Raw genomic sequence first — 14,516 nt, forward strand, 5'->3', positions numbered from 1 at the left:
GCAGGACCAGGCTCATGTAGGGTGACCCTCCTGCTGATGGCCGGCTGGGTAGAGAGAGAGAAGGGGGGAGGACAGGTAGAGGATAGAATAGGCAGAGACCAACAGACTAATGTTCAATAATCGTAGCTTCAATATATAATAGTCGACTGTTTCTATTTTAAATTATGTCTGAATTTTAAAAAAACAAAAAGGGTTTGACATGCCATTCACACGCAGGAATGCTGAATATTCTTTATTTTCACAAACCTTGACAAATTTTGTTATACTGATACATTTTCCCCAAATTATTTAATCCAACACCATCAAAGCCAAAAATGGTTCTTACCACTAATCAAATGTGATGATTTTTAAGGTTCAGGAAAGTGAAAACTGTCATACTTGCCTGTAATAAAGCACCAATTTCAGGTGGCAGGTACACATTGGTTAAATGCTTAGTAACAATTAACATGTTACCGGAGATGGGGAGGGGGCAGCAGCAGCCATACTTTCACCTTAGCTAAATCTAACTTTGATATCTGATTATTGATCCATCATAATATTCTATCTAAGGTCATTATGGTTTAAACAAAAACTAAAATGTAAAAACTGTAAAATTAAAATAGTGTTATGAGTTGGTTACTGTGTTAATTGTGGTGCCATATACATTGATATATGCTATCAGATATTGCAAAAACTATCAGATTTAAGCAGCACATGCTGGTATGAAAGCTAAGGGATAACAACCGAAAAAGAAGCGACAGTCAGTCGTAAACCCCTATTGCCACGGCATCCAGTTATGGAATAGCAAGCGGTACTGGTTGATACCAGGTAAAGGGCAGTAGTGAGCAGGTGGACAGAAATCAGTTAAGTGGCAATGTATAGAAAATAAAAGCTAGACTTGAGTTTCATTTTTCATGAAGAGAGAGATTCATGAGATTCAATGGCTCTTTCTATTCCAGTTTCGTTGACCATGACATAGTTTTCAGCAGATATGACACAGAAACATTAATATTAACTACTGTGCAGCTTAAAAGGCAAAGAAGATGGGGTGGGGTAGTGGGGCAGAGATGGGGTGTCAAATGAGGAAGGCTTGTTTGGTATGGAATTCAGCTGGTCAACATTTTAGGGTATTAGGTTTTGTTTTTATAATAAACCACTGAACACTAGCCCTGTAAGCACTCAGTCATGCAGTCACCACGATCTATGCAAAGTACAGTTTGATATATATAAGCCAAATAAATAGCAAGAAAAAGATAACATAGTAAAAAAAAAAAAAGGTTTTCTCTGAAAAAGACAGGTGGAAACCTATATTGTTCCACAATCTGTTTCATTCAGCATTAATGACATGATCATAAATGTGTTAGTCATTTGTAATATTAACTACGTGCTGATTATTCCCCTTACCCTCGTAACCCTGAAGGATGCAGTCATGATTTTCACACTTTCACACAAATATTTTATAACCTTTTTAGTGATATAATGATAGAATTAACTCCATTTTCAATGCTGTCAGGTGGCCTAAAGAGTTCAGTGATAGATCATGGCTTTAAAATGTTAAGCAATGTTAATTAAGACACATTACATAACATACATAAATTAATTATTTCTCATCAATAAGACCACAGCAAACACATTCCTCTCTGAACCATTATTTTGGCAGCTGCCTTCAGAATTTCCACATCCAGTCACTGAAGAGACACTGTGTCAGGCTGCGTTTGAGTCTGCAGTTCAATCCTTTTAATAGCTGTTAGTGCCAAAACTTACAACACAAGTAAGTGTTTGCTAACACTCGTCCTCCATGGTTGAGTTTATGGGTAAATTTAATTTAAAAAATAAACTATAAAGTAACTTTAGCAAATGTACACTATATGGATGCCAATGCTTGAGCCCTTGAAAGAGACTTTTTGACAGAAGCTTTTTATTTGTCACCAAAAATGTAAAAGAAATTTATGAGCAAGATGTTATAACCACTTTTTAAAATTGTGACAAACAGACAGAGAGGTCAAGTGAAGTAATATCGGCTTCACTGCACTGGGTTGAAACTACAGACACTCTGCCAAGTTCAAGTTGAGCTGGACTGACACTAAGGAAGAGTTGCAGTCTGCAGCAATATATCTATATCTATATAAACACACACACACACACATATGTATGTATGTATGTGTGTATGTGTGTGTGTGTGTGTATGTGTGCGTGCGTGCGTGTCAGAAAGACCGACCGACCGACCGACCGACCGACCGACCGACCGACAGAAATGGCTTAACAAGCACAGCCCCCAGAGCTCTCTGAAGGCGAGTCTTTAAGGCTTTGCTTCCCTTGGCTGGACAGGAAATTGTTGTCTCCTTCCATACTCTCGCTCATTTTGTCACAGATGATGTCAACAAGACGTTCAAATACTTGTTTTACATTGATGTTGTCTTTTGCACTGGCTTCAAAGAACTGAAAACCTGTGGTTCACAAAAACAGGATTTTACTAAATCGACTTTAAAGAAAAAACAGAAAAATGCCAGCTAAAATAATACTTCAGTAAAGATAAGTTAAACATGCTATTACACATAAAGGTCACCCAAATGTATTTGATATTAAATTCACTTAAAATGATTCTGAATTCTGAAAAAAACTAGTTTGAATCAAATACTACTCTGGTATTTTTTGCAGCAAACATGTTACGAAGAAATTACCGTACACATTGCACAAATATGAATAACACCATTCAAGTATTTCTCTTAACGTATAATGTACGAGGGGCAAAAATTTAGCTTTAAATAAACAAATAAAAGAGAATTGGTTTTACCGAGTTCCTCCGCTAGTCGTTGGCCATCCTCTGTAGGCACCAGTCTATCGTCCTCCAGGTCACACTTGTTACCCACTAGGATCACCTGAGCATTGTCCCATGAGTATGTCTTGATTTGTGTGGCCCTGTAAAACAAAATTTAGCATTCCGTATTACGAAATGTAATTGGAAAAACAACAAAAACAGATAATATGGGTTAAACAAAGAGTCCAGGAAAGGATTGCCTTTACACCTCAGAATCACTGAACAAAAGAACTTCATGACAGACAAGGATGAACAAAGTAACTTAACTAGTTAATGTGTAACTACCCAGATTGCTGAAAAAATAGACATTAAAATTCTGAGACTCACCAGTCCTGAACCGCTTTGAATGAGTCCTGGTTAGTGATGTCATACATGAGCAAGAAGCCCATGGCTCCTCTGTAATAGGCTGTGGTTATAGTGCGATATCGCTCCTGTCCTGCTGTGTCCTATATCAACAAAAACACATGCAGTCGTTTCCGCTTTGAATTTAGTAGGCTCTACCAAGCACCAAAATAAGATCTCCAACAACACACACACACACACACACGCACACACACGCACACACACGCACACACACACACACACACACACACACACACACACACACACACACACACACACACACACACACACACACACACACACACACACACACACACGTATCTATTGATAAGGTATGTGCTGTTTTCCCCTCAGACAGGAGCAGGATGAGGATGAGGCCATGGTTTGGGTTGTCCAGCTAACTTAAGACCATTGACAGTAATGGATGTACCATTCCACCAAGCAGCCAGCCCAATCACTTTATCAAGGAAGAGAGAACCTCCTTGTACAAGATGTTTATCTTATATATGCTCTCTTTGTATATAGCAGTGTCAAATATTACAGTTGTATCTTTAGCTCATACTAAAAGGTCAACATGTGTATTTGCTGCATACTGGGACATACAGTATATCTGTGCTCTAGCCAGTAAAACATGGGCTCCCTACTGTGTGATGTAGATCTTTATATGACAACAAACAGGGAGGGATCCCTGACGTCATTGGACCCTCAACTTAAGCATCGTTTGTTTCTATTCAGGGCATACACAGAGTGTCATCTCCTGGTCTACAAAGCACAACATGTGTGGCTGTGTGCAAAAGGTGAGTTTGTTTGTTTTAGGATTAGAAAATAGGTTTCTGTGAAACAAAAAGTACTGATGTAAACAGTGTGTGCACACTAAATGAGTAATGAGACGAGTCCGCTTTTCACTGTTCACGGGCCTTGTAGTGCCTTATCAGGATGGTCAGTTTTGATGACCCACAATGAGTTATGGGCAGCTAGACAAGTGTATCTCAAAGACCATTAAAAATGGTTAAAAAAAAAACCCTAACATTTCTGCAGCTCAATCAAAAATGAATGTTTGATTTACCTATCGATAGATGATCAATAGAGAGACAGATATAGGTAGATATTTATATCCATCCATCCATCACTGACCATAGAGAATGAATCAGAAAAAGTAAGAGTTAAAGAAGCTGGCTGTTCCCAGTATCCAAACACATCCATCGAACACTGATTGTAAGAAAAATGTGATTGGAAAGGTACACAAGCTACAGGAAAGACTGCATCTTTGAGCATTCACATGGAGTGACCAGACCACACAAGGTTAGGGGTGTTTTACCGAGGCCCAGAAATAAACTTGACAGTCTTTCAGTGAAAGCAAATGTTCCATTTAATTTGGAGTCTGGAGGACGAGTAGAGATGCACAAAAATGAAAGCTGCGTAAAATCCATTGGAAAACTTCCAAAGTCACTGCTCTCATTTGGAGAGCTGTGTCATCTTCTGGTGTTGGTCGACTGTATTTCATCAAGACCAAGGACAAACGCGACAGCATAAGAGCGGAAACAGCCAAGCTGACAAAAGGCAGTTTGTGCATCTTAAACTACTAGACTCAAGTAGTAGGTAAGGACCTCAGGTTGTGCAAGGGTTGATAGGAGCAGGTCAGAGGGTAGGTAAGAAGGCCCAAGAGGATTAAGACATTTAAAAACAAATAAAAGGACACAAAAATCAACCATGAAGTGCACAGGGAGGCTATAGTAACTGAATGCTGCCTCCACACCCCGCCGCCATTTTGAAAGAGACTCCTGTCTGATTAAAACAATTCACCATGTATAACAGTCATTCCTCAAAAAAAAAAAAAAAAACTTTAAAAATGTTTTTTAAAATGGTGTGGGAATTGGGTCTAAAAGCCAGGTGGACCAAGTGTCCTCACATAAACTGGGGCAAAACTCTTGTTTTTCCTCGAGTAAAATCAATGATTCAGTTATGTCAACATTCTTTTTTCGAGATTGTGCTTATTAATTGGTATAAATTGCAAAAAAAATTAATTTGTTGTTGGAAGTAGGTGTGTCAAAACCCAGGCCTTAGAAGGCAGCTAGACAACTTCCCACCTGGGTTCCCACTTGCCTTGGTGGGAGCCTCGAGGACTGATTTAGGATACCCATGACGGAATCAATTACAGATTCACTGTCTGTTAAAAATCTATTGTTACCATTAACTCCATGGAGATGGACAAGAACAATCTGTAATGACCTTAAAATAAGTGTAAGACCTGCAAACATTAACAAAAAATAATGGTGCTAACAGAGGAATACATACTAGAATACATAGGACATACATACTCGTCCCACCCTGTAACTACACTGTTACAACAGTGCTCCACTATATTCTTAATACAAATGCTGATATGGAGACTTCCTCTGTTTCCTGAGTCGTGGAAAATCCAGGTCTTATAATTCTACTTTGTCAAAAGCGCTATCGGCAATTGGACTGGGCACAAACACCATGTTCTCCCTTTCAAGCCCCAGATAATGATACTATTATAGTCATGATCAATCCTGCTCTTCTGCCATCACAGACATGTTCTATCAGCTAGCTTACTGTGTGTTTTGGTGTGTGTTCCTCTGCCGTTGAGTCATTGCAGTTGCCATTTATGCGTTACATGTAGGCTTACTAACTGTTTATTCACATGAATCATCAGTTGAATTGTCTTTTCATTGCATATGGATAGAATTTAAACATACAAGCCATGGTTTTAGCCTTTTAAAATACAACCATAGCATGTTCACGTTGCAATTTTCCAACCTTTTAGCAAAGTGAACAGAATTCAAATTAGATAAAAAATATTAACATTTTTTTGCTCTCTGTCAGATTTTGATAGAAGAAAATATCCACTCTTCTGGAAATGTTGCCAGTCTAAACTAACAATAAATAGAAATATGAATATAATACTTTGTAATATCACAAATGAAATCCATGACTATGTTTCACATTTCCACTCACCCATATCTGCAACTTGATTCTCTTGTCATTACGGAAAACTGTCTTCACCTTGAAGTCAATCCCCACGGTGCTAACAAAGGCAGATGTAAAGGAGTCATCTGCATAGCGGAAAAGGAAGGAGGTTTTGCCCACGCTGCTGTTGCCGATGATAAGCAGCTTGAACATGTAATCAAAGTTCTGGTCTGCTGCATCCTTCTGTGAGGACTGTTGCTGGAGCCTTGAATCAGTTGATGCCATCTAGGAAGGAATTTACAAATGGTTAAGGAGAGAATTATTTAATACAGGATGAATAATACAAATATTAATACTGTGGCTAAGAATTTCATTGTCTCTACAAGATTTTTTTTTCCTTTCTCTCGCTCTCCCTTAATCACTGCTGTTTCTCATGACATCTACTTTAGCTTCACTTTAATCAGTTGTACAGATATATCCTGAGCACTTCATATATAAACAATCAGGTTGGAATCAAGAAAAGGAAGGAGGCCATTGCTTATACTCCTGCAGCAGCGCACTAAAGCCTTAGTGGATCCACAGGCACCTCCTTGAACATGAAGCAAACAGGACACACAAAACACATTAAAGTACATTTTCTGTTTACTGCAACTAATTCCTCATCAGTGTCAGTGGAGGTGCTGGATTGTAGAGAGTATCACACCCAGGACATGTCACCAGTCGCTGTTCACTCCAGGCCAGCTATTAGATTATCTGCCATTAAAACCTTTAGTCTGTACACAGAGTGTGTATCAGCACTGCCTCATCTCCATGGAGATAGGCCTCTGCTACCAGGAGGAACCATCACTTGTCGAAGCAACCAGCACCTTCAGCATTTATTGGGTCATATGGAGATTATTGGAGCAGACAGCACACAAGCACCAAGGCCTATGGCAAAACCAGATGAGTGGAGATGAAAGAATGAAGGACCTGCTCGGAAACACTCGCACGGAGCCATGTTTGGTGATGTTCCAATCAGATCAATCTCACATTTTTGACCTTGCATGTCCATGTGATATTGTTATATGTAATTAAAATGCACTGAAATTAACAGTGCCTCTAAAACTGCCATGTATTTAACAACATTCAGGCCATTTTAACAAAAGTGTTCCTCAAAAGCATTAGTGGTGTATTAAAAAATGTAAAGTTTTATGTAAAAAATCCTAAATAGGCTACTAACCTGAGATTAATTGGTGTGTGTTCAGTATTGGAATTGGATCTACTTTGACATTGAAAAATACCTTTTTTGCACAAGTCTGTGCAATTTTGTGGTCGTTTAAGAAATATCACTTTTTGTACTTTTTCAGGGTGGAAAACAACACAATGCTCTTTCACAATGTCACTGGTCATTCTGCACCAAGGCACATGTGCTTAAACACAGTTTCTGAGAATTACACAAAGGCCTCATTTCCAGGTTCTTTAATCTTTCCAAAACAAAATCTTCAATCACATGATGCATCTGCAGAGTCAGGCTAACAGCCAATATATTCCTGACACCACCACCTGATCAAAAAGTCATTTACATATAGAAACTTCATGAGCACAGCTCCTACGCCTCAGGTAAAACTAGTCGATGTCTTACATGTATTCCCCAACCCATGATGGCTCAAGGCAAACAAGCCAAATTTCATGAATTTTATTAAATGTGGAAAAACCAAAAATCCTCTCTCACTTTTGTATGTATAATAGAAATATTTCCAATGCTTAGTGATCCCAACATGGATTCCAGGATATACTCCTTTAAAGTTCAAAATATATCAAAACATATGGAGACATTTTAAATGTCACACCAAAAAACTCAAACCTGCAATCTACCAACAATATATATATATATAATATAATATAATCTATACCTGAAGATGGTCTGCAGATTAATTGTTTCATAGTTTAATATAACATTTTCCAAATTCTTCAAAACAGCACTTAACATAGAGAATATCACTCTTGCAAGGGCACTATTATCCATTCAAAGCAATATAAAAGACTAATTAGAGAGCCACCTTCACTCGGGAGTTAAAAAGAAGGGCAACAATAGACAGCAAAAAGCCACAGATCTTGAGTGAAAAGAAGCAATCGCCCGAGCAAACCAAATAAAGGACATCTGAGTGAATGATTGTAACGCTAGAAAAGACTGCTGTGCTATCTTGCATTGTTTGCTCATCTGGGAAGCAGCAGCTTGCTGCCCAGCCCGCAGGAAATGACCGGGTACGTATTGATTAGTTTCCAGCTGTCACATCATTGGGGAAGTGGCCGAAGCGCAAACGTTGGCGATAACCCATGAGATTATTCATTCCCACCGCTCCAAATATGCTCACAACAGCAGCCAATGCTAAAGTCAATTAGATGAGGAAAACCTGTTAGCGGACATGGAAAGAAACTTTCTTTTCCGCACCAGACGAAAGCGGAAAAATCATTTAAGCGCATAAAACTTAAACAAACTTACATCCTCGAGGAAGAAAGCAAATATCCAAACTGGTTGTTTTGCGACAGCGATACTGATGCCGGAAAAGCGCAGAGCAAACACCTGAAATATCCTTCCCAGCTCCGGCTCCAGACCGCCTCCTCTGCTCTCTGGTGTACCGGATATTCGCTCGCAGACTCGGGAAGTCTGGCTACGCAGGGCTGCAGCTGGGTCCCTGCGGAGAAGCGACCGCGTCCACGCGCTCGGAAAAAACCGGAACAACCTCGAGCGCTCGAGGACTGGCTGATCAACCGGCCCGCGCGCGCACGCACGCGCTCTCACAGCACCGGCGAACACACCCAGCAGCAGGTGTGTGCGTGCGCGCGCCAGTGCTGACGTCACGTTAATTAGAATATGTGTGGCCAATACATTTCCAGTTTTTATACATGTAGGACAGGGCCCCGCTCCTGTTTGTCTCATTTTATAGTATTATGGACATCAAAATACTATAAAATGAGACAAACAGGGCCCCGCTCCTGTTTGCCCCATTTCATAGTATTATGGACATAAAAACTTTATTTGAAAAAAGTATTGCTGCATTTAAATGTAACAAAACAAAGAAACAAGCAGTAAGTGATTAGCCTAACATAACAGAAATATCAAAACAAGAAAATCCAGCATGGCCCTAGTACAAAACAGCCTTCAGGCAGCACCTTCTTATTGTTTCTCTTTTAACTGTGGCTCTACTGTTCATGTTCGCTTGGAGTCACACCACAAACCTCATCTGCTGCTTTTTTTCTGACTTATACATCCCGCCACTGAAAAGAAAAATGCATATTGCACTGCCTTCAATACTGTACTGTAGGTAGGTTCTTATTAATCTGTGTCTGAGTCACTCTATACTGGTATTTCATATATATTTGTATTTTACATATACTGTACATAGCCAATGAGTGAGTGAGAAATGGCATTTCCATTCTTCTGCATGTCTCTGCACAGAAAAATTGACTATAACAATCCTTTGAATCCCTAAACAGGTGTGAGTAGAAAGTTGCTTGGTGAAAGTTCCTCACACCTTTTATTCTACTTCCTCATGTTTTACTCTTCACAGGAGGAATTTTGTTTTTTCGTGCTCACAGGCCAGATCCAGCCGGAGATATGTTTAATGGTATACAGAGTCCATTTAGCCTCTCTCGCACTATAAGCAGTTGACCTAACCTTTCAGACAGAAAAAGGTAAACACTTAAAAATATTTAAAACCACCACTGAGAATGCATTAATTAGGTTAAAATTGTTATTTCTTTATTAAACATTATGATGGTTAAAGAACATCTCCTGTGCTGTTTCTCAAATGAGTAACTGAAGTAGATTAATAGTTAGATCTTTACACTTATTTAAATTATAATACACATCCTGAGGACTTTCTATGACTCTGTGGTGGGATCAGCCATCTTCTACGGGATAGTCTGCTGGTCCAGTAGCATCACAGACAGGGACAGGAAGAGGATGGACAGACTGGTAAGGAGGGCCAGCTCTGTCCTGGGATGTCCCCTGGACTCAGTGGAGGTGGTGGGAAATGGGAGGATGATGGCTAAGCTGTCATCCATGTTGAACAACACGTCCCACCCCCTACAGGACACCCTGGCAGCACTGGGCAGCTCCTTCAGTGAGCGGCTGCTCCACCCTCGCTGTGTGAAGGAGAGGTATCGCAGATCTTTCCTGCCAGCTGCTGTCAGACTGCACAATAAACATAACACCCGCTAACACAATCTGAATATTATATATTCTGATATGTATATTGTATTCACCCTCTGTACTATGTACAGGTACACAGAGGCCGAGTATCCATTTATCTGGATTATTGTAAATATCCACCCTCTTTGTATATTCCATTTGATTCTATCTTATTTTTTCCCCTGAGTGCTCTTGTTGCTGTTGTTGCACTGTAAATTTCCCCGTGTGGGACAATAAAGGATCTGAATCTGAATCTGAAATATTAGTATTTATTTGTTAATGAGAATTGTTACTTTCAATACTTTTCAAACAAATGAATGCTTGATTAGCACTATCCTTCCAATCTGCAGATAATTTTAAGATGATATTTTATATACTCTAGTAATGAACGGTGCCACAAATTTCATAATTTACTTGTTATAAAACCCACTGCTGGTGGTACAAGACAATTGCTCACAAATGATGATGAACAACTTGGATAAAACTTATTTATTATCACAAAATTGTATTCTCGATATAGAGTATAGTCAGATATTACTTAAAAATAAAAACTAAGTGTAAAAAAAAGGAAAAAAAAGGATTTTGCTTACTGAAATTCTGAGAATTCTGTTAAACCTCATTGTCAGTGATTAATAATAACACTCGTACTGACAGATTTTTTTTCTGCACACATACACACAATTTAGACATATTTTGCCATTTAATTCAAAATGTAAAGATACAAGCAGATCATCTTAGCTAAATATTAGAAAGATTAAGCGCTAGATAAACCAAATTAGTTGTGGTGCACAAGAAGCCGACCAAGTTGCAAAGGCTAGACAGGCCATGGTAACGGCCAAATGAGTTCCTATACCCACGGTACTTGGGATCTTGCTCTCTGAGCTTAGCATAAGCTTCCCTCTGGCTTTTCCAGCCAATCTGATTGCCCAGGCCATGACTCTTCTCTATCTCCATCTTTTGTAGCATCAGTTCAGTGACTGATGGGCCAAACCACTGGGCATTCAGAAAAGCCATGATCAGGGCCACAAAGTATAAAGCCATCTGAAAGAAAATAAAAATTATGGTCATGATTTGATTGTAAATATTAATTTTAAGTAGATTAAAATGTGCACGATAGGGCCCCAACCTGTACACTTTCATGGCCATTGAGCAGCTCTCTAGGATGGTACACAGCGTACAAAGCCAGGCTGATGACGCTGCTGCCCATCTGACAGTAGAAATAAACAGGGAAGAGTTTACTCTGCACTAGGCCAAAGGTGTGTAACGTAACCTGCTGGACCAGCACGAAACCTAAAAGCACACATAATCAGAGATCAGGAAGGAGTGATCAGGAAGGTAAACTGAATCTCATGCAGACATGATTTTAGTCTGTACCTGCGATGAAGGTAACCCAGACCTGCGTTCCCCAGGAGAATGAGAGCACTAGAAGATGAAGCACTTTAGCTGCGGCTGTGGGGTCTCCTTCTGTCACCATTTTGGTGCTGTGTAAAACAGAAATATGACTGATTGATTCTGTATTTTTGTATAGCTAAATCAAAACCTTTTAAGAACAAGTACAATGTACAGCACATTTCATGACAGCGACACATTTCAATGCTACAACTGTAATGTAATTTATAGCTTGTAAATGTTGACAAATGAAGAAATAAAAGATAAATAATGGGAAAATCTATAAATTATGGAGTTTGAGAATTTGTTTTTCTACAGATCAAAAGCAAAAAAATGTTACATTTTCAGTCATAAACAGAAATAACAACAGAATCGGAACCCAAATTAAGGTCTCGTATCTATTCTTTTGCAGCAGCCTATATTCAATGATGACATTCTTGTAGAGAAAAATAAAATAAAAATCCTGCAGCAGCACCTCGATAATATGGTGTGACCGAGGAAAACACACAGTCCAACACTGCATGTTAGCAAGCTAATAAAGAGCTTCGTGGTATATTACGCTTCTCCAACTACTACAAAGTATTCAGACGATTTGTTGCTATTTTATAACTAAGGCAACTTCGCAAATCCGCACTTGCCTTTCTTTTCTTCTGTCGGTACCACAGGAAAAAGTCGCGTAATATTTATTAATATTTATTATTACTAGTCCAACGTTCACTCGCGCCACTTCCGCTCAAGTCTTAAACCACGCCCCTCGAAGAAAGACAGACCAATGGCATCTTTGAAGGCGTTCCTGGCCTTAAACTTAAGATAACAATTCTCCACTTTGGCCTTTTTAGTAATCCTTTAAAATGTCTTATTAAATTAACACTTTCCACTTTACAAATAAGGTGGACCTCATTGTTGATGGTTAAAAACCGACCTAAAAATGACTCCAGCTAGATGTGCAGCAAAAAGCCGACCTTGCCACAACAACCTGAATGAAGGCCTAGATAGGATTCACACCAGAAAAATACATTTCCAGCAATGCCGATGCCAGAGAGAATGGAGTGAAGGATATGGTGGTCATCTATATCAAATATAGCGAATAAATTGAGCAAAACCAGAACCAAGATGTGAGCAACTGCTTCGGCAAAATAAAATCATAGACAAATGTTCAAATTCAGTGGAACAGCCACTCTTGGGACCATATTGGTTTTCTAACAGGATCTTGGTGAACTGCTTCAAAACTAATCTTTCAATGGTCTAGTAAAATGGAGACCAAGTGATAATTTCTCACTTCAATTGGATTGAGGGAGGGCTTCTTGAGTCACCTGCACCCCTTTAAATGTGGATGGAAAGGTGCAAGTGCTGAGGGATGAGTTGGTCATGTGAGTGATTGTTCAGTACCCATCAACTGTGGTTCTGGATGAAAACGTTACAGATTAATGTCGTGTTAATCTGGAATAATCACCAGTCTGCTAATAAATATAGACAGACCTTCATAATCTCAATGAAACCTAAACTCTGTCATGGGTAGAAGCAGGACCCAGAAGCAGCACAGCAGCAATGGTGGAGCACTTAGAGGGAGTTCTTATTTTATTAGGAAACAGTTTCAGTTCACCAAGGAATACAGCATCCAAGTAATCCAGGAAATAATTCCATGGAAGAACTCAGGCAAATGGTAAGAGGCAGGGATCAGGCATGCAGACATGTTCAAATGGAAGAAAGCAGTTTACCAGCACGGGAACAGGACAGGAGAAGTCTTACACACCACTTGGTTCTACCAAGACCTCATCAGATGCTTTACTCACTATTGACCACATAGTTTACTAGACAATTTGTATGTAATGTTTGATGACTTGTTCATCACCCATACTCCTATTAAAAAAAAAAGACCTAATTTTGAAAAGTACTTGGCCTCCATCTAGGAGTCCCAGGAAATAGTGACAGCAGACACCAGAGAATTTTATAATGTGTAGAAAAAATATATTGTGGCTGACAGAGGCAAATGCACTGCAAAAGAGTAAACGTGCTGCAAACACAGGAAGGATGCAAAGACTGATAAAACAAACGCAAGAGGAAAATGTTGCAATCGCAGACATGAAGCAAAGCAAAAACTTGCAAACCCACAAAACAAACGTGATAGAGAAATGCTGCAAATACGAAAACGCATTAAAATTGGTGGTGGTAGCTGTTGGGAACTGGGCTGAGAAGCAGAGGGTTCTCAGTTCAAGACCCAGGTGTAGTAGGTGAAGGTGCCAGAACACCTTCAGCGTACTGCTGAGGTACCCTTGAGCAATGCACCAAACCCACAAATGCTCATTTACCACATTTTTCTGTTACATTTGTTTTCTGTGTTTTTGCAGCATTCCTGTGTTTGCAGCGTCTGGCTGTGTGCAGCTCGTTTGCCCTGGTCGGCCACTATAGGTTCCTATTCTAAGATATATGAGACCATCCTGGAAAAACCTAATAAATACTCATTAGGGATCACAACATTAACAAATTTCTTTCAACATTTAATACGCTTTAAACTTTAATTTGAGGAAGAACAAAACAAATAAACAAACAAAGCAAAAAAAGTCAAAAATGAGATGGTTGTCATGATTGTCCACAATGTTTTGACAGTACACAGATTATATTTAGGGTGAACTTGCTCAATTTAGTCCATAATATAGTTTGCCATCGCCAAGATAAGGCCATAGAACTTGATTAGTAAGAAAAAAGTTAGTAACAAACAAGTTATTACTACAAGATGTCTTCTGCACCTCCAAATCCGAGGCCATGGTTCTCAACCAGGAAAAGGTGGAGTGCCTTCTCCGGGTCAAGGAGGAGATCCTGCCCCAAGTGGAGGAGTTCAAGTACCTCGGGGTCTTGTTCACGAGTGAAGGAAGAATGGAGCAG

The 14,516-nt window shown here is 39.4% G+C and overlaps 2 protein-coding genes across 3 annotated transcripts; both read right to left on the bottom strand.

The window, feature by feature from the left end:
- Window positions 1-200: 200 nt before the first annotated feature.
- rab3db (RAB3D, member RAS oncogene family, b) lies at window positions 201-8,813 on the bottom strand. Its single transcript, XM_003966362.3, has 5 exons — window positions 8,553-8,813; window positions 6,119-6,355; window positions 3,125-3,243; window positions 2,774-2,898; window positions 201-2,426 (listed from the first exon to the last, which is right to left on the bottom strand). Exons 2-5 carry the CDS (start codon window positions 6,353-6,355, stop codon window positions 2,239-2,241), a joined length of 669 nt encoding a protein of 222 aa, XP_003966411.1. The 5' UTR covers window positions 8,553-8,813; the 3' UTR covers window positions 201-2,238.
- A 1,905-nt stretch (window positions 8,814-10,718) lies between these two features.
- Window positions 10,719-12,408, bottom strand: tmem205 (transmembrane protein 205). Of its 2 annotated transcripts, none has more exons than XM_003966384.3 (4): window positions 12,272-12,408; window positions 11,619-11,725; window positions 11,371-11,534; window positions 10,719-11,285 (listed from the first exon to the last, which is right to left on the bottom strand). In XM_003966384.3, the coding sequence occupies exons 2-4, from the start codon at window positions 11,716-11,718 to the stop codon at window positions 10,983-10,985; spliced, it is 567 nt and encodes a 188-aa protein (XP_003966433.1). In that variant the 5' UTR covers window positions 11,719-11,725; window positions 12,272-12,408; the 3' UTR covers window positions 10,719-10,982. The 2 variants fall into 2 exon arrangements, with proteins under 2 accessions (XP_003966433.1, XP_011604298.1); XM_011605996.2 differs by lacking the exon at window positions 12,272-12,408 and adding an exon at window positions 12,109-12,234.
- Window positions 12,409-14,516: the final 2,108 nt, after the last annotated feature.

This window comes from Takifugu rubripes, chromosome 8 (assembly GCF_901000725.2).
Source record: "Takifugu rubripes chromosome 8, fTakRub1.2, whole genome shotgun sequence".
NCBI classification, from domain to species: Eukaryota; Metazoa; Chordata; class Actinopteri; order Tetraodontiformes; family Tetraodontidae; genus Takifugu; species Takifugu rubripes.